Source organism: Cavia porcellus, unplaced genomic scaffold (assembly GCF_034190915.1).
Source record: "Cavia porcellus strain 051 isolate PalLab524CR breed Dunkin Hartley unplaced genomic scaffold, mCavPor4.1 scaffold_12, whole genome shotgun sequence".
NCBI classification, from domain to species: Eukaryota; Metazoa; Chordata; class Mammalia; order Rodentia; family Caviidae; genus Cavia; species Cavia porcellus.
In genome coordinates this window covers 11,911,893-11,932,483 of record NW_026947495.1, presented here as the reverse complement: position 1 = coordinate 11,932,483, position 20,591 = coordinate 11,911,893, and the positions used below count along the sequence as shown (strand labels likewise).

Here is a 20,591-nt window from a genome sequence, read left to right as displayed (position 1 = left end):
CACACTCAGTTGGCTCCAAGGCAGGCGGGCATGGCTGGGCCGCAGTTCATGGTGGCTGCAAACAGCAAACCAAAACCAGCAAAGAGCAAGACACATCTTCCTGCCATTACATCACACCCTGGGTCCACCCCTATGTGGGTGGAGCACTAACACCATCAATCCAAGCACTAGACAATGCAAATGCACAAATGCGCATTGCAAACTCATGAGGCCTGGGGGACAGATACATAAACCATGACAGTAGGCAAGGGGCCCCTCCTCACTTCTGAGGTCCAGCATCATACAATTAATCTGCCAAATGGTGGGTTTGAGTAGGGAAATGGAATCATTAGATCTGAGTAATCTTGCTTGTTTTTTTCTTTTATTGTTGTCATGAAGGATATTTTAATTTTGTGGGGGTACTATAATGGTTGATACGTTATATCAACTTGAGAATTTTAGAAGTTTAACTAAGTAACTCAGCAGCTCTACATTCTGGGATGTAAAGGACATGCCCTAGGGTGGTTATTTACACTCCATAATGTTGTAATGGTTGATTCATTGTATCAAATTGAGAAGTTTAGAAATTTAACTAAGTGACTCAGCAGGGGGCCAGGGTCCTCACTCTTAACATCCTGAGCCTGTGCATGGAGATGATGTGAGTACTGCACTCACCGTGGGGTGGATAACCTGAGTGCAATATAAAGGAGGAAAAGAGGCTTACTTTCTTCTTTTTTGCTTCTATTGCTTTTGTTATCTTGCCCTACTGCCATACCAATCTGCTTTGGAACCAGCTGATTATAGTCTGAAACCTCTTCAAACTGCAAGCTCAATAAACCCTTCCCTCTTTAACTTTAGGTGTTCAGTGTTTTATCTCAGCAATGAAGGAACAGTAAAGATGGGTACCAATAAGTCTTTGAAGATTGTTGTGGATGGAGACTTTCCTCCTGTCTCTCAATGTATATGTGGAAGTTCTGATGCTCCAGTGGAATAAAGAGATAGTAAATTCAAGTGAGGTAATAAAATTGGAGAGCTGATTCAAAAGGATTAGTGTTCTTCTACCACAAGGCACCAGAGAAGGAAACCTTTCTCAATGCCAAGTGAGGATAGAGTATGGAGCAACACATGGATGCCAGGAGGACAACGTTTACCAGGAAGAGAGATCAGACCTCTGAGCATCTTGACTTGGGATCCCAAGCTGCCAAAACTGTGATAAAGGATATTTTTGTCATTTGTTCTATGGTATTTTGTTTTCATTTACTGAGCAGACAAAGATTAAATGAGATACACAAATGTATGTGTATTGCAATTATAATATGCAAAACATTTTACTTTCTTATTTGTAATAATGATAATATGAATTATCTGCATACTTGTACTATCAGAGAATGAATATAAAGGCCAAGATTCATAACATTTGGGATTAAAATCTAATACAAAGAGAAAACAGAAGTATTCCCAGGCCTAGAGGCTGAGCAGGATGTTCCTCTGTGGAAGGAGACAAATACAGCCTTAGGTGTTACAATGCACACTGACTGAGTAAAATGGAACACCAGCACCAGATTTTACGAAAAACATGAAAGTAATGTATTTAAGAATGTGACTTTCTCAAATTCCCTCTGATACAGAGATATGAAGAACTCATCTGATTCTGAGAGAGACAGAGAAAGACAGAGAGACAGAGACAGAGATGGAAAAAAACTAGGGAGTAAAGCACAGGTGCACAATTAATGAAGAGCCCTGTCCACTGTAGGAGCAGGCCCTGCACAGTAAAGTTAGGGTGTGTTACGGTTTGTGTTTAGATGGCCTCCCAAGCCTCATGCAGTCTTGGAAGCAGCTGAATCTAGCATTTGTGATTGGTTCGTTTTCTAGTGCTGGGATTAGTGATGTGCTGCACCTGCTCAGGGGCAGGGAGCCAGCATACACTGTAAGGGTGAGAAGGAGGCATCTTTTCCCTTTTTGCCCAGTTTGCTCCCGTCACGTGATGTCACCATGAAAAACTGCCCCTCAGCTACACCATCAAGCCTTGGAGCCAGCTGAATATGAACTGAAGCCTCAAAAAAAAAATCCCTCTAAGCTAAAAATAACTTTTCTTTGTTCACTTTGGGCATCAGGTATTTTGTCTCAGCAATGAGGGGAAAGTAGCTAAGACAGGCAGACTTGATCTGACATTGCAGAATCTCACTCCCAACCCTAGCTCTGCTGTAGAGCTAGTTAGGTAACCCACACCAGCATCAAGGAAAAACCCAATAGGGCAAAAGCAGTTACTGAATCAACTTTTTCCATTCCGACAAAATATCAAAATAAAATTAACTCTACCAACATCTATGTCATTTCTATTGTCTTAGTCTCACAGAGATCCCATAACAAATACCATAGCCTGTGTGACTTAAGAATAACAATTCCTTTTCTCATAAAGTTTGAAGATTGGTGGTCCAAGATCAAAGTGCTGCTGGGGTGGTGTATGATGAGGGCTCTCTTGTTGGTTCAGGTACCTTTTCTTTGTGTGCTTACATGAAATACAGAAAAACAGAAAAAGAGTGAGTTCCTTAACATCTCTTCTTACAGAGATAACTTTTGAACCTCTTTGAACCATAATTCCCTTTATAGAGGCCCTTCTCCAAACACAGTTTGACTGGAGGTTATGAATTTTGGGGAGACATACATTCAGTCCACAGCACCTACCATGTGCTACATGTTCTTCCATGTGGTCATCATAGAAGAAGTGTGGTGTCATTAGCTGCAGGGAAATTCTTGAATCACATATGATTTCATCTTCCTATGAGCATTAGCTGAGTATCTTAGCACATCAGATATCTTTGAACTGAATAATATTTGGAATCTGGAGGGAAAACAAAGCCATAGAGTTGGCAAGTATGAGAATATCCCACAGAATCCAGGTGATTTGGTGTGGAACACAATGGACTTGCTTCTTGGTGAGCACAAGGCCAATAAGCGCAATGGAGAGACCAAAGAAAGAAAGAAAAAAGATAGTTTATGACTTGTAACAAAGAAAGTACTGGAAATGATGTTTTAGGACAGTGCTTTCCTCAAACATTGGGGAAATCGAAACATATTTGTACAGGAAAGACTCCTTGCAAGTAGAGGCAGATGCATTCCTGAGAGGGCTCAATTAGAGGTCAAATATCACACACTAAAGAAGATGGCAGATGTGCAAAAAAGCATTTAGTGTGAGTGAAATACATTCTGGATCACCTAAAAAGAATCAGTCAGAGTAGCTTAGTGATATTAGCTGGTTCCTTTTCAGGTTTTCCTGGACTGCCTTATGTGAAAAAGAATAGCCCCTTAAACCTGTGCTAACAATCCTTCAAAGGAGTAGCAGTTTTCTCCCCTATAAATTTAGTAACTTGTCCCTAAAAGTGCTGTCCTGCTGGATGCAACTTCCCAGAGGCTCCATACTGGGGAGAGAGGGCAGGCCCTATTAATGCATCACAGCTTCTTAGTGCAATTGGGTGAAGATGAACTACTGAATTGAATGTTAACATTGCCTCCTAGGATTGTCCCTGGGGTTCCACTCCAACACTTGTGAGGTATGTGAGAAAGACAGGATTGTTGGTGGAATGAGTCTCCATGGAGCTGTCATTCCATGGCTTCATATTCCAAGGACCTTAGGGTGTTTCCATTTTGTACTTTCTTGGTTTAAACAATCCTCAAAAAATTCTCTAAAATTTGAGCCCGTTTTTCAAGACTGGTTGTTTACAAGCATAGGGTAAGAAGCAGGATAATTACTATCTGCCCTTCCCATGCCTTGTTATTTAAAAGGGAGGAAAGAAATGCTTGCAAGTTTGGTGTCTTCATCTGTAAATTTAGTAGCAGGATGGTGGGGATCCTGTTTGTTGAGGTCTGGAGGAGCTCAGAGGAAAGATGTGGGGTAAATGCCAAGAAAGATTTCTAAAGAACACGCAAATATTTGGATGGATAATGAGCCTTTATGAATCTTTCTTTCTTTCTTTCTTTCTTTCTTTCTTTCTTTCTTTCTTTCTTTCTTTCTTTCTTTCTTTCTTTCTTCCTTCCTTTCTTTTTCTTCCTTCCTTCCTTCCTTCCTTCCTTCCTTCCTTCCTTCCTTCTTTCCTTCCTTCCTTCTTTCCTTGGAGTGTCTAGATTTCAGAGTTGAATATTTAGCTTTCAGACTTGAAATCCAACTTGAGGTTTAAGGATTAACAGCCTAGCTGGAGTCTGTTTGCAGAAAGCTTTTCTTAGAGAAAAGACTATTTTTATTCTTATTTAGCCCACTTGACCTGTGGGTGCTTATATGTTGAGATCTGAAACAAATTCCACACAAAGCCCAGGCTTAGAACTATTCAATGCTCTGTGCAGTTAATTTTCCTTTGTTCATCAAGTAGGCCCTGAATGTTTACTAGCTCTCAAAGATATTAAATATTTGTCTCCTCTCTAATAAGTAGCTTGATTTCTTGATGTTGAGAAACACCAGATCCTTTCCTCTAAAGCTGCAGTAGTAAAATAAAAGGTAAGTAGATTTCAACCTTTACAGTTCAGCTCAGATTCCTCCCACCATCCAAATGCTGCCTTCCTTGATCTCTCAGCTACAAAACACTTCACCGGAGCTAATATAGTTATGCAGTGAATAATAATGTTTTGTCTGACAACAGACTACATGTACACCGGTGACTCTGTAAGATTATAATGAAGCTAGAAACAGCCCATCATCAAGTGTTTTGCACTCTGTCCTTTTTATGTTTCTATATAGATATACATACTTACTCCAGACTTACATCTGCCTACACTGTTTTGTACAGTAACATACTGTACATCACTGAAACCTGGGAAAAGTAGGTGGTACCTGGGTTGATATAGGTGAAACCTTCTGAATTTGACTAATGAAGAGACATGCGACTGTTCCTAAAATAGGCTGTGTGTCAAGCCACATTTAACATTCTCCACATATTAATTTATTTCATTTTCATACAATGAGGATAAAGTCAATACTGGAATGGCCACACTGTAGAGATGAGAGCATGTAGGCACACAGAAGTTGAGTGAAAATGGAAGAATCAGTGTGTGTCTCAGGCAAAGCCATGTGGGGATCAGGTTTTGGCCTGTACACTCACTCTGCTCTGTTCTTCGACCTCCTGTGGTATTGTGTGATAGGATAATTTCCAAAAGATGTAAAGCATAAAACAAAATAGGCCTTTATTCTGAGAACACAGAGAGAGGTGACTAACACCCCCTAGCCACTGAAGTCTGGCGATCTCTGCCGCGGACACGTGACATGGGGGTATATAAATAGCCTAAGCTTAGGGTAGTACCCTAGGGCCAATAGAGACGCACAGGTATTTCACTGGCACATGTTTGGCACCAGGGGCAGATTCCGAAGGCTGGGCGGAGATAGAGATACAGGTAAATCTCTAGGGTCGGGGGAGACAGGAGCTCCCTGATTCCGACTGAGGTCTTTTCTGGCTACAGTGTCCCATCTGGGCCAAAACCCTTTCATATCCCATCTTATGATTATTATGAAAAAGGGCAAAGATTTTTCTCTTTAACTACTTCCTGCTGGCAGGAGGTGCTGTACTGGAGCCTAGGGGAGTCAACGGGATGACGGTTGATGCCCAGGTAGATGCTGACGCCAGGTGTTTTAGTCAGGACAACTTCACTGGTGAATGCACATATGTCAGACTGGAAAAACAAAGAGACATGATGTTATGAGGAGACATGGCACTGTCATATTTAAGGACCCAGGTGAGGTAGAGAGAAAGGTGCCTTTGATTTAGACATGTTATTCTATCAGGATGATGTTGAGGTAGGATCATTATCACGGTGAGGTAGAATTCTGAAAAATAAGTGTGAGGTTAGAAGGAGTGAAATTATGAGAGGTGATTACTCCCCCATCTGAAAACATAAAAGTTAGGAGGGTAGGTGTGTAAAACTTGTCTCCGGTCCAGGAGTTGAGCTGGAAAAAATAGGGGGAGTAGGGGAGGCGGTGGCTGTACCAGTATAGGGAAATTAAGGGCTTAAGCTTTCAGGGGTGTCACATTTAACCAGATAACTGAGGGTAGAAAGAACCACAACAGTTATCACATAGCACATTATGAAGATGATCTTACGCATGATGTGGTAGTCTCTAAGAAAGACTGTGAAGAGTCCTGTTATAAAAATGATCATTAGGGGTATTTAACTCAGTGGCATAAGTGCCTGCCTTGCAAGCAGGCAGTCATAAGTTCGATCCCTGGTACCGATAAAAAGGAAAAAGACCAAAAAAACAAAAAAATGATCATTAATAGAACGTAAGAAATTAGGAACCAAATTGGATAGCAAAACATGACTTAGCCTGTTAACTGTGGCTGTGAGGCCTTCGTGAAACGGAGATGGGTGGGCGACAGAAGATGAGATGACTACTCAGAATGATCAGATTTAGGGCTGGGGGGGGCACCCCTTAGACTGAGTGATGTGAAACCAGGATAGGAGTCCAGCAACTTTGACTGCTGTAGGGGTAGCCAAGTAGACCAGGTAGGGGCCACTCCACCTTGGTGGTAGTCCTGTGGATTTAGAACACTTGAGATAAATTAGATCTCCTGGGGATAGGGGAGGATCTGGTTTGGCCTCTCCAGAGGATTGTGGAAGGCAGAGATCAGCATGTTCTCACAACAGGTGTCGGAGGAAGGAGAGGACTGGGACATAGGCAGCTAGAGGAGGTAGATTTTGGGAAGTAGGAAGATTGTGGAGTAAGAATGGCCTGCCATACATAAGTTCAAAATGACTTAAGAAAGTAGGAGCCTGGGGAAGTGCCCTGAGCTTGGCTAAGGCTAAGGGCAAAAGTTGAGGCCAAGGTTTGTGTAGTTCTAAAGTGAGTTTGGTAAGGTGTGTCTTTATGAGGCCATTTGCCTTTTCTACTTTTCCTGAAGATTGTGGATGGTATGGGATGTGTAGGTGCCAGGTGGTATGTAAGCTCGAGGATACCTGTTGACTGATCTGAGAAATAAAGGCAGGACAATTATCTGACTGAATACTCTGAGGTAGGCCAAACCGTGGAATGATTTCTTGTAATATGATTTTGGTAACTACATCAGCAGTCTCCCTGGTTGTGGAAAAGGTTTCTATCCATCCTGAAAAGGTACAAACAAAGGTGAGAAGATATTTGAGAGTCTTGTGGCAGGGCATGTGTGTAAGTCTATCTGCCAGTCCTGACCAGTGGTGTGTCCTCAAAACTGATGGACAGGAAAGGAAGGGTGTGCCATGCATTCCTGAGGAGAGGTCCTGGCACAGAGACCACAGGTGTTAGTAATCTTAAGAATGATAGCTTTTAGAGAAGGGTGTATGACTATTGGGGCTAAGAGTTTGTATAGGGCCTGTGATCCTATATGAAAACAGTTGTGTAAGTCAGTGACAATGTCTGAGGCCTGTTGATGTGGGAGAACAAGTTTAGATCCCTGAAAAATCCATCCCTGAGTGTTTTGTGTGTAACCTGGTTTATGAAGTAGCTGTAACTGCTCTGGTGAATAATTGGGATGAGGTAGACTGTTTGGGACTAACAGGAGAAGATGAGAAGGACAGGGTACTTGTGCAGTAACTTGGCTTGTGAATCTGCAAAGGCATTGCCTTGAGCAATAGGATCTGCAGTGTTTTGGTGTCCTCTACAATGAGTAACTGCTGCCTGCTTTGGAAGTTGGGCTGCCTATAGAAGTTTAAGGATAAGGGGAGCATTAATGATGGGAGTTCTCTGAGTGGTAATAAAACCCCATTCTTGCCAGATAGAGGCATGAGAGTGTAAAATGCTAAATGTATACTTTGAGTCAGCGTATATATTTATAATCTTGTCTTTTGCTAGTGTAAGAGCCCTTGTAAGGGCAATAAGTTCTGCCCTCTGGGAAGAGGTCCCAGGTGGCAGTGGATTTGCCTCTATAACTTTTGACTGGTTAACTATTGCGTATCCTGCCTTCTTTTGATTGTCTGTGTTTGTTGAACTGCCATCTATGAACCACGTGTCAAAGGCCAAAGAGAGAGATATGCTACTGATGTGAGGGAAAGGGGTGGGAGTCATCTGTAAAACCTCAATACAGTCATGGTGAGGAGGGCCCTCTGAGGTGGGAAGTAAGGTGGCTATATTAAGAAGACCACTAGTTGCAATAGACAGCCAATGGTCTTGAGAGAGAGAGCTAAGTGTACCTGTTGAAGGCAAGAAGGGGTCATTAGGGCAGGGAGCACCTTATGTGAGATAAGGTCACGTAGGTGATGAGGTGAGTGTACTGTAATAGATTGTCCTAATGTAAACTTTTTACCTTCCTGTGTCAGGAGGGCTGCAGCTGCAAGAGCTCAGAGACAAGGAGCCCATCCTTTTACTGTGTGATCTAACTATTTTGACAAGTAAGCTGCTGCTTGAAAAGAAGGTCCCTTTTTGTGTCCTAGTACACCTATAGCATTGTGGCCCTGACAAGTAGTGTATAGGATGAAAGGCTGGGTGGGATCAGGAAGGGTAAGAGCTGGAGCTTTTAGGAGAGCCTCTTTTAATTTTGGAAAGGATGCATGTATGGGCCTAGTATTTTCCAGGAGTTCTGATAAGGACCCTTAGCAGCCTTGTAGAGGGGTTGAGGTAGGGCTGCAAAGTTAGGAATCCAGAGATGAAAGAAATTAGTTAAACCTAGGAAAGATGTAACCTGCTGTTTAGTTGTGGGCATCTGGACATCACAAAGAATTGCCTTATGATCCGAGATGATGGAGCAAGTAGTGGGGGTGAGAGCAAGACCTAGGTATTTGACTTTTGGGGAGGCTATCTGGGCTGTAGCAGGAGAGACCCTGTATCCACGACTAGCAAGGAAATTAAGAAGATTGGCTAAGTGGTCTATGGCCAACATATGGAATGGAGAACATAATAGAAGATCATCTATGTAATGAAGAAGAACACTAGGTTTGATATCAACTTCTGTGAGGTCAGTAGCGAAAGCCTGACTAAAGAAGTGGGGACTATCTATGAACTTGGGGGAGCACTGTCCAAGTAAGTTGTTGAGACCTGAGGGTATCTGGCTCAGTCCATGTAAATGCAAAGAGATTCTGGCAATCAGGGTGTAGGGGGATAGTGAAGAAGGCATCTTTAAGATCTATAACTGTTGAGTGGTGGAGGGAGGGATATGAGAGAGCATGGTAAAAGGACTTGGCACCACTGGGTGAATTGGGGTAATAGCACTGTTAATTACCCTAAGGTCCTGTACCAGGTGATAGGACCCATCAGGCTTGAGTACTGGGAGAATGGGAGTATTGTGGGGTGAATGGGTAGGTTTAAGAAAACAATTGTTTAAAGCTGCTTAATTATGGGTTTAAGTCCCCTTAAATTTGGGGACTATAGGGTATTGGGTATAGGGCTATAGGGTATTGGGGAATGCAGGGAAAAATTGAGGGATCCTTGAGATGGATTAAAACAGGCATGACATTTGTAGCCAGAGTGGGATTGGATGTGTCTCAAACCATGAGATCAACCAGAGAAGGAGGAAGAGGGGCAAATGGCTTTGCAACACATTGTGAGGCTGTTTGGAGGATTAGGGCTGTAGGGAGAGAGAAAGTGATGGAAAAATTAAGCTTTTGAAGAAGGTCTCTACCTAAAAGGGGTGTGGGACATGTTGGGATTACTAGGAAGCTATGTGTAAAGAAAAGAGTCTGGAATCTACATGGGATACACCCAGTCTGCAAAGGTTGATTCGGCTGGCCGTCAATGCCCACAACAGAAATCAAAGACTTATTACAAGGTCCTGAAAATTCAGGAAGTACACTATAAGTCATCCCCATATCCACAAGCAGAGTTACTATTTTGCCTGAGACCTCCAGTGAGCCTTGGGGCTCTGAAAAGGTTACCGGAGTGGGGGCTGTGAGGCCCAAACCCCATCAATCTTCCACAGCAAGTCCGAGCAGATCAGTCAGTGACGAATCTGGCATTGACGAAGTCCCCTGTGAGGGCGAGGGATTAGAGGATGGCTTAGCTGCTTGCTGGTGGCTAGGACAATCACTCTTCCAATGCCCTTTAAGATTGCAGTATGGGCAGGGCCCAAGAGGAATGCCAGGGTTAGGGCAGTCTTTTGCCCAGTGTACTTGTTTGCTGCATTTGAAGCACGGTCTGGGTGGGACTTGGGCAGCCACATCTTGTTGTGGAATTTTTGTCTTGGGAGCTCTGAGTGCCATGCTAAGACATCAGACTGATATTTAGCACACTTTAATTTTTGAGCTTGCTTTTCCTCTTTTTGAATCATCTCTATTGTTGAAGATATGGAAGGCTAATTTAAGTGGATCCCCTTGTAGAGTTTGAGGGCCATGTTCAAAGTTTTTAATTTTGCACGAATATCAGGAGCAGACTGTGAAATAAAATAAGAGTTAACAACAATCATCCCTTCATGAGAGTCTTGGTTCACATTAGTATACTTAAAAAAGGTTTCCCGAAGCCGATTTAAGAACACAGCCAGGTTCTCATTAGTCTCCTGGACCTGTTGTAAAAGCTTGTTGTAGTTAGTATGTTTGTGAGCAATCTTTTTAAGGCCCACAATCAGATACTCAATCATCTTATGTAATTCTTTTGAACCTTGTCCAGTCTGATAGTTCCAGTTAGGATCTTGGTCTGACACAGCTACAGGCCCAGGGTCGTTTTCAGCAGTGTTTGCCCTATGCCTGCAGTCAGCTTCTTCTCGGGCTGCCTGCCACAGCTGATTTTGTTCTTGTGAGCTAAGGGTGGTATTTAAAAATCACATAAACATTTTTAAAATGTAAATCATAACAATTAGTAATAAATTCAAATTGCCTGATATAATTCTGTGGGTCAACAGAGATGCTACCTAATTTATGGGTAATCTGAGATAGATCTGAAAGGGAAAAAGGTACATGGATATTGACCAGCCCCTTGGGGCCAGCTTGTTTTCAAAGCGGTAGCAGAGCCTGAGGAGAAGAATGTGGAGGAGAGTGCCATTGGGTAGCTATCTGCCCGGTAGGCCTGTGTGAGCGATTATCTGCAGAGTGGCTACAGAGTGGCTGACGCTCACCCTGGGATGAGGAAATACAGGCAGATGGCATCTCACTGTGTGCCTTGCAGCGAGAGAATTGTTGCCGGCATCCATCATGTGAACCTCAACAGGGTGGCTTTTGCTATTCACAAGAGGAGCCACAAGGGGGTGCCCATTGACCGTGAGACCCATCCGACATGGCGGCACCCATTGACCACCTGGCCCTTCCAAACATGGCAGCGTCCTGTGACCATGTGATCCATCTGAACATGGTGGCGCCCTGTCGCCATGGGACCCATCTGAACATGGCGGTGCCCTGTCGTGTGGTAGAGGGCCGCCACATGGCGACTGTTCCTGGCGCAAGCTGGAAAAATCACGCTGCTTGCCGGAAGGGCACAAGGAACGTGATCTAGTGTGCTGGGCGGTTGGGAAAATGTGTCAGAGGGCAGAACAGAGCTGCTGGGAGAGGCCTGTATCGCGGAAGGTGGAGAAAGAGACTGTCGAGGAATCAATTTGGGGATACGCGGGTGATGGGGGCCGAGAAGAAAAAATCAGAGGGATGTCATCAAGCATATCCTGGGGGCAGGATGAAACAGGTTGGGTCGAGGTGGAGGTAGCTAAGAGTATTTGCATGGGGTTACAGCACTTAATAAGAGACAGGCGTGTTCTCAGAACCAGGAACGCCTCTATGTATGGCAGCTCTATTACCCTGTCACTGACTTGGCAAAAATCGTACAGGGTTTGTAGAATGGAGGCATCGAATGTTCCTTCCCTGGGCCAATGCTTGCTGAGGAGTGGGTATGTGGGCCAGATTTCCTGGCAGTAAAAAGTTAATAGTTTAGTTTTTATGGTACTTTTAATTTTGAGAGTACGTAAATTGGAAATTAAGCATTGTAAAGGCATTTTTTGGGAGTTAGAAAAGACGTTTCCCATGACTCAGGCAAGAAAAAAAGGCGTGGTCCAGAGAATAAGCTGTCACTGATTCTGTGGCACCACATGGCTGGTGAGGTTCCAAAAACTCGTATATTCTAGTTGTCACTGGGAAATTTACGAGTGGAGTTTACGTGAGGTCAATAGCAGCTTTGCTGGTGAAAGCGCAAGGCTTCTAAGGGAAGCGAGGGATTTTTCAGTGCGGGCGGTCCAAAAATCTCTGCTTTGGGCTGTCAGAACCCAAAGAACGTGAGAGATTTTAGTGTGGACACAGGCTAGCCCAGAAAAAACCCCTGCTCAGGGCTGTCCTAAGGACGTGAAAATGCCAGAGACTCACGCAAACGGGGGAGAACAGTCCACTGGGGCCTGGCCCAGTGCTAAGAGTTTCCTGGAGTGTGCTCACCTGAAATCAAAGTCTGGTTGGTGGTGCGTGGAGGCATCCGGCGAGAAGTGAAATGCGTCGGGAGAAGAAAAAGCACGGAATTAAGCCAGGATGCTATCTGGTTCGTGAATTGCCCAGGTGACTCAACTGGGAACTCAAAATGAGTGTGTCCTAGGAGTCAATGGCCTGCCAATCGAGTCACAGCACCAAATGATAGGATTATTTCCAAAAGATGTAAAGCATAAAAAAAAAAGAGGTCTTTATTCTGAGAACACGGAGAGAGATGACTGACACTCCCCAGCTACTGAAGTTTGGTGATCTCTCCCATGGACACATGGTGTGGGAATATAAGTAGCCTAAGCGTAGGGTATTGACCTAGGGCCATTAGAGATGCACAGGTATTTCATTGGCACACGTTTGGCGCCAGGGGCAGATTCTGAAGGGTGGGCGGAGATAGAGTTACAGGTAAATCTCTAGGGGCAGGGGAGATAGGAGCTCCCTGATTCTGACTGAGGTCTTTTCTGGCTACAGTGTCCCATCTGGGCCAACACCCTTTCATTGTGTGCTTCTCCTTCCTACATCCAGACATTCTCCCAGGTGTTTTTTGAGCTTTTCTGGAGCTTGTGTTTTCTGTCAGGAATGCTGTATGTACTCCCAACAGCCACCCCCAACATATATTGCTTCAGTTATTTTAATAAAGGATGGACCAAGAAAAATGGGGTAATGGAATGACTTAAAAAAAACACAAACACTTTTCATTGTCAGTAAAAATCTTTATATTTGATAAATAATATAGTGGTACATTTAAAAGCACACTGGACCAGCAACTGAGAAAAAAATCTTTAAAGTTTCAATTCTTGTAATGCAAATTTAGGATACAACTGGAGCCCTGGTGTCTGACACTAGCCAGCCAAATTAGATAGTCACTGTCAACTGAAATGCTGAATTGGAATAGCACACTCACATGAGGGCTTTTTCTCAGATCAAGTACTTTAAAGTTAATAATAAGGCTTAGTAGAGTTCACATTGTTCAAAAAATTCATACAGAATAAGTGTATATTCTCATTTAAACGTGGAGAATGAATGTGAAAGTGTGTCACCTCGCCCTTCCTAATGCCTCTAAAATTACATAAAGCAATTTTTAAAATTTAAAAATATCAAAACCCCAGAAGACAAAGGGAACAGAACAAGCATAGGGTGGGCAAGAGATTCAGTGCAGATTTGAGAAATTGGAGAGCAGGCAGAGGAGAAGCTGCCTCCATCCAAGGCTGTGCCAAAGACATGCTAATGAGAAGCCTCTGGGTGAGGCTCGCTGCAGCAGGCTTTGCAAACCTTAGAGACTGGGCTGGAAAAGAAGGAGGAAGACATTGGGCCACATTTCATGGGGAGACATCATCCATGTTACACTTTTCCCTGTTGGGGCAGCTAAGCAAATTCCTTTTCACTTCTTTGAACTTACGTTCCAGCACACAGAAACTGAAGCAAAAATTGCTCAGTGCAGAAGTGTGGAGACAAAAGGCTAAAAACACAAATGAAATGTTCTCCTCACACACTGATCTGTGAGAGCCCACTCTTGTATCTCTGCCTTGTTCTCAGACTCAGACCAAGAGACTTTCCCCTTCTCCATACAACAGATAAATATTCTTTCATGCACAATCTGAACAGTCTTCAGAAAAATACATATCACAGCAAGAACTTTAGAGATATCATCACTGAAAGACAGTGTTACCAGGTGGTCATCTGCCTGTGAAGTGCGCATGTTGACAGGCTCAGGCACTGCACTTGGAACATTGAATTGAACTTATAGTGCTTCAGTCATCAACGTGAACAAAGAGCAAAGGCATCTGATGTTTCCATGAAGCATCCACAATGAAAAATAAAGGGCAAAGCACACAAGTTACAGTACTTGCACAAAACGGGGACAATGGAGGATCCCGGAAATCTATTGAAGACGTTTGAGAATATTAAAATCTGCAAATAAAAACATTTGTTCTTAAAAATAAATCTGGAAGGCAGTATTAATAGACTCTTGGAAATGTGATAGTGAAGATTTTAAAAAATTATATCTACAAATTGGAAGGAAATTCTGAAAATTCTCCCAAGTAGTCAAACAGAAGTTCAAAACACAAGCAATACAAAAACAAAAGAAAATCCTATCATGAAAATGATGTTTAATATCTGAAAAGATTTACTGACAGGAAGACCAGATGTGGAAGAGGGTATTAACAAAATTATAATGGAAAATACTTTATAAAATTAAGGAAAACACTGAAGTTTCTTCCCTTCTCCAGTGTAGTGACCATACAAACACTTGCAAAGCCTACAAAGTCTAAATCTTCATTCTCCTAAAGACACAGGATTAGGAATTAGTGCACCATAGAACTTCTTACCAAAAACAAATTTTCAAATAATGACAAAATATCTCCACATTTTTGGAAGAAAATGATTTTAAAGAGTAATTTTATATTTAGTTACATAGTTTCATGTTTCAGTACACTGTTTAAGGTTTCCTACCAGTCTTTATTGGGATGCTACTTGATCTGCATGTGTTATGCAATGCATAAAGCACCACCCTCAAAGTTAGCACCTTAAAAGGCCAAACATTTACCACAGTGCACAATCCTGGGAGAGGATGGATCTGAGACTGATTCAGTGTGATGTTTCAGCTCATAGTCTCTCAGGAAGGCAAGCTCTGGCCCTGACTGAGTAATCCAAAGGGTTCCTCCATCTCTGAAGTTCCCTTATATATCTTTTGGGATCCTGGCTCTTCAATAATGTCTGCTCTGCTGGAAAACCATGTCCATTGCCTTCCCACAGAGAAAGAGGGAGAGAAATGGGGAAAATACCCAAGAACAACTGAGACAGAAATAGAGGTCTTTTAGAACCATCAGTCTGAGGAGACATTCAGCACCATGTAGGAGGGAACTGGACAAGGATCAGAAGCCCAGGAGGGACTGGAGGTATGGCCAGGAACCTATATGTGAGACTAAAAGAGGTAATTCTTCATTTACCACTGTGAAGGAAAAAGGTAGTACTAAATTTGATAATTGAAGAAGTAGTAGTATATTTCTTAAAAAAGAGTTGAGGTAAAATAACAACATAACTAATATAACTGAAAGTAAAACCATGTGATGAGAGAACTCTGCTTTGGTACTAGTTAAGCTGTTAACTACATCATTTAGATTAAAATCAGTTAAACTTTTGAAATGAATCTACTACTATTGATATAAGGGAAAGAAACTCCTAGTCTGCTAGATGTCTCGTATGAGTTCCTGTTCTCAAAAATCAAAGAATAAATTTTAAAAACACTTGAGGTTAAGAACAGAATATATTTATTTGGGGAAAGAAAGATTTTGTCTGAGAGAGAGAAAGAAGGGGTCCTGAGTGGGTTGCCTAAGATCCTGCCTTTTCTAGGGATTTTTATAGAGCAAAACTGTGAGGTGAGGTGGGTCCAAGATGAGTAAAAATGTGAAATCAGAAGGTGGACATAGGTGAAACAAAACTTGGTCAGTAATTATCAGCATGGTTTTAATATTGTTTAAATTGGAATCAAATGGACAAGCAAGTCACATAGCAAGTAGACATTAAACAGAACAGGAGCTCTTCCTGGAGGGGTTGGGTTAGTGGCTCCTTCTGTCTTCCTCAAGGCGATGGAAACCTATTTAGAATATCAATCCCTGATGTATATCCATAGTGCATTCTTTTCATTTTTTTGTCTTGAGATTTGCCTCTCAGTAGAGGCGCATGTCTCCCCCACAGTTAGAATGTATGTCTTCTGCACTGGTTCCTTTGAGGACTCATCCCTGTCTGACTGCCTGTATTTCTAACTAACTTAGCTGTCTACAACACTATGATTTAAAGAGTGTATACAGTTTTGTTCTCAAGAAATTTGTTCTTCACTCTTCTGATAAGTAAATATAAATATCTAAAGGATATTGACTGGTGGAAGACACATGATGTAGCTGTAGTAGCTATCCCTGTAGCTGCTTTTGTACTGATGCTCAGTTTTAATGTTTTCAAGAACAGAGGCTTTCAATAAGAGAATAAGGGAAGGTGTATTCCTCAGCTCTCCATCACTGTGTCAAAATATGCAAGGAAAGCATCTCAGATAAGGAAGGGTTCATTTGGGCTCATGGTTTCAGAGGTATTAGTTCATGATCAGATGTCTTCCTTGCTTTTAGGCTTGAGGCAAGACAGAAGGGGATGAGATAGCACATAGGAAAGGATAGGTGTTCACTTCAAGGCAGCCATGAGGCACACAGAAAGGAAGGACTTTGGGACCAGATATAGTTTCCAACATCACAACCCATGATCTCCTCCTTTGCATTTAGACCTATCATCTTCTTCATGTTTCCTATAATGCCATCAAATGATAATCTCATCATTAGATTTCCACTCATGAAGTGACAGCCTTCCTGATCCAATCACTTCAAATGCCCATCAGTTGACAATCCAGCCTTCAACAAAATGAGTCTTCAGAGAGATATTTTGGATCCCAGTCATAGAAGAAGATAAGACTGGAGAATGATATAACTGAATTGGAAATAACAGAAAAACAAAAATCCATTTTCTGAACAGGATATGGTCTCACAGGTGTATAACCCAGAGTTCTGTGAGCCCTTTTCAGTTTCATGCACAGATTGTTTTACATACTGACCTTGTGTTCGTTACTGTTGTTTGGTACTGGGGAGTGAAAGCAAGATCTCTGCATGAGGTTAGATACCCAGCCCTCTCTTTTTATTTTGATATTTTTATAAAAAATTATATATATACATACATATATATATATATATTTTTTTTTTTTTCTTTTAGATGCCCAAGCTGTACTTGAGCTTTTAATCCTCTTGCCTCAACTTTCCAGAGCACTGGGATCACTGCCATGGGCCACCATGCCCAGCTTGATCTTGCTGTTGTTTACTTCCTTGGGCTCAGCTCTAGTTTTCTTGAAGGATAGATGCATCCCCATAACTTCAGTTGGTGGCTATGTGGATAAATTTCAAGTCTAGATACCTAGTGTGGGCAGATCTATTCGGCTTTAAAAGCATGGTCCCAATTGCTAAAGGGGGAAATTTAACTTGGCTGTCTCCTTGGATACTGAGATCAACGTTTCCAAAAATTTCCTTGAGCTTCATGATAGGTCCTTCCTCAGTGACATGTTCTGCATGATGTTGTTCTTTCTCAAAGAAATCCTTTCTGTGGCCCAAGTGACCAAGTCAGAAACAGGTGTCAAACATCTCTTCCTCATTCTCATGGTTCCAGACTGCTGATCACTCGTTTTTATTGAGTATACTACTTCTGTATGTTACTGTGTTAAATCTACTTCCTCAGTCCTTTTTATATTCATTCAATTCTTTATCCTCCCACTTTGGCTATCTTCATTGCAACGACTCTAATCTGTAGATTCAAATTATTGCTACAGTATCAAATATACTGTGCCGAACATTTATACCTGTACCCTCTAAATTTATTCTCTGTTCTGACCAGGGTGATCTTTTAAAAATTCAAATATATTCCTGTGTCTCAGTTTTGATAGCTCTCCATTGCCCTCGGGCTCATTTCCAGTCTTTCCTCACTCTGAGACTCTGCGTGTCCTATGAAGTTTCAGTCTGTGTTATTCTCACACTCAACTGTACCCTCTTCGTGCACTGAATTATGTTCAGATCACTGAATGGATTGTGTTCTGTCTTCCTCTGGGACTTTGTAAATTTTGTTACTTTTGCTTAAACTTCTTTTTCCTGCCTGTCTAAATTCCTTCCTTTCCAGAAAGCTCTTATTTCTTCAAGTCTCAGTTTAATGTCACTTCCTCTGGGAAGTGGTCTCCTTCGAAACAACTGCCTGGACTTTCATAGTAGTTTATTATAAAAATGCTCACAGTCGATGTTAAATTGTGTGTACCATGATGGTACTCATTACAGGGCTCAGTACCACTGGTCTAGTATAACTTTGGGCCCTGCACCTACACCTGATAAGTACTCAACTGCTGTGGGTAGCTTTTCCTAGAGAAATTGTTTAAGCATGTCATTTGACAACAGGATAATTTTTCAGGCAGAAGATCCTGCTTTGATGCATAGTGTTTCAAGAAGAAGCACTCATTGTCATATGGGTATGTGTGCACTAAAGTACAGCTAAGAATGAAGAAGAATTTAAATTGTACAACAAACTTATTTAAAAACATGAAACTAAAATGAAAAAGATACTTTCCCAAGTTACAGACAATAATAACAGATCGTTCTTATTGCTAATTTTGATAGATTTTTGTCTTCAAAATTTGGGGGCATGATGAACATATACAGTGAGCATTTAAATTTAAAAATTTTACTAAAGATTCCCCTCAAAACACTCTCTCTCCCTTGAACATACTTATCCCATTGTTCTTGCTACTTCCTGGAATGGCTCTGCAATTTCTCTTTCATGAGTGTCTCCCCAGGATATGAACAAAAATTTGGGGAATGCCATTGTCAAGTGCCATGGAACAGAAAGATGGGCCCCAAAATCATTATGATGAGCTCTCATCCACCTATGGTGCCTTCCGGCTTCTGATTCTTCCCCCAAGTCAAAATGCTCATAAAAGACAAGCATTTTGAATCAATTCAGGGCATCCAGGCAGGAAAGATGGAGAAACTGAAGACACCCTCATAGAAGAGGACTTCTGGAACTTCTCCTCAAAGTGCAAGAAACATGATGTACATGTACTCCAAGAACAGGAGAGATTTTTTGAGAGGGATTAATGTCCTTGTGTTTGCCACTGTCATACATTTTGTTTTGAAATTTAAACATTCACTCTGTTCTTTAGGCACATCTCATATGCTAAAGGTCTGAAGACAAAATAGTAACAAAGAGATAATCTGAGACAAATAAAATCTTGAGTTAAAAAGAAGGAAAAAATGTGGCAAAATTACCAGATCAAAAATGTAACCCTTGTGTTGCGGGTGTTATCATTGCCTTCTCTAGGTGAGACCTTAATTTCATACAAGTGAAATTAAAGGAGAAGTGCTTAGAAGTTCATTGAAATGCAAGCATGATACAAATCAAAGGAACCGCACACGTACTGCCCCCGTGGGAGTCCTGATTTCCCGCTGTTGGTAGCAATAACTAAGTAAGCCTGGGTGTCCTGTAACATAGACCACTGACATTTGTCAGACTTTTCAATAAATTGGCAATAAAGGACTAAATCCATGAAAGGTGGGAAATAAATTAGCACACAGCCAAAAGTACTGGAGAAATAAGCACTGGTTTTGTAGCTGAAATATTTTTGATAAAGTAATAATCCCCTGTAATCTTTCTCCAGCTTTGAATAACAGCCAGTCTTTGTGCAAGCAGTTTAATTTTGTTGGCTGCCCTTGTCTTACAAATATATTTAGTGGAGTCTGGAATATCATTTTGTGCTGAAAGCTGAAGCTTTTGTCATGCTGAAGTCTGGCAAAGGCAATAAATCAAGGATGAAGTGAAAAGGAATAGAAATGGGCTATGGCTACCGGAAACTTATTTCCCCTGAGTGGGCCAGCCTTCGCCTCCTGCCAGCAGGTGGATTGCATCAGGCGTGTCCTCCTGTAAGTGCTTGTGTTGTAAGGTTATTGACTTACAACCACATCACACCCGGGCTGGAACTGCTCCAGGGTGCTTCAGATGCATCTATGGGAAATGCACGCCCAAAATAACTCCGTGAAAATGTATGGCTCCACCTTCCTTTTCTGTTTGCCTCCACCTTTTCTAAGATGCTTCTCAGGAAACTGACCCGAGCTGCTCAGTCTCCGGTTCTTCTATTGTTTCCTCATCGTGTTTTGCTCATTAATAAATGACTTTGTGGAGGTAGGGGGCCTCTATACATTTAAAATACAGGACTTGTGATCTGTGTCTGTCCAGTTGGATATAGTTGAAGATGGACTGGAGAAAGGACGTAAAGTTGTTTGTAGAATACTCGTTTTATCCCTAGCAATGGGAATGAAAAGCTATCCTTATGCTGGGAAGGCAGAGAGATGGCTCTTGTTGAGTAATACTTCTCCACAAACAGAATTGCTTATAATTGAGGATGTCCAAGCAGAATTTACACAGTCTCTGGTTTGTAGATGCTAAAAATTAAGATGAAGGGGTCAGTTGGACGGTAGTTTCCACAGAGACTGCAGTGTACACCTTATTTTCATGCTCCTGGATTCTCAGCAGAACTCAGTTCTTTGTGCTTTTAGAAGCCAGGTCCTAGTTTCTCACAGGTTTTCTTTCAGGCTTCACCGTCAGCAATTGACGGCCACCAGAATCTCTTGCTGTATGGCATTCTACACAGGCCCAGCATTTCTTCAAGCCAGCAAGACAGGACTGGAGTATGTCTCTCTCAGCAGTGAGACCTGTGGCTT

General features: G+C 42.0%; 1 protein-coding gene across 3 annotated transcripts in view; it reads left to right on the top strand.

Moving 5' to 3' along the window:
- Cntnap5 (contactin associated protein family member 5) overlaps positions 1–20,591 on the top strand; it is a 779,115-nt gene that overhangs the window by 670,002 nt on the left and 88,522 nt on the right. The window contains exon 20 of one of the 3 annotated variants that reach the window (XM_063258868.1): positions 838–1,246. The exons of the other annotated variants lie outside the window; for them this stretch is intronic. Within the exon in view, the coding sequence (XP_063114938.1) occupies positions 838–875 (38 nt within the window). The 3' untranslated portion in view covers positions 876–1,246. Of the gene's footprint in view, positions 1–837; positions 1,247–20,591 lie in introns of those variants that run through there. 3 annotated transcript variants of the gene reach the window in all.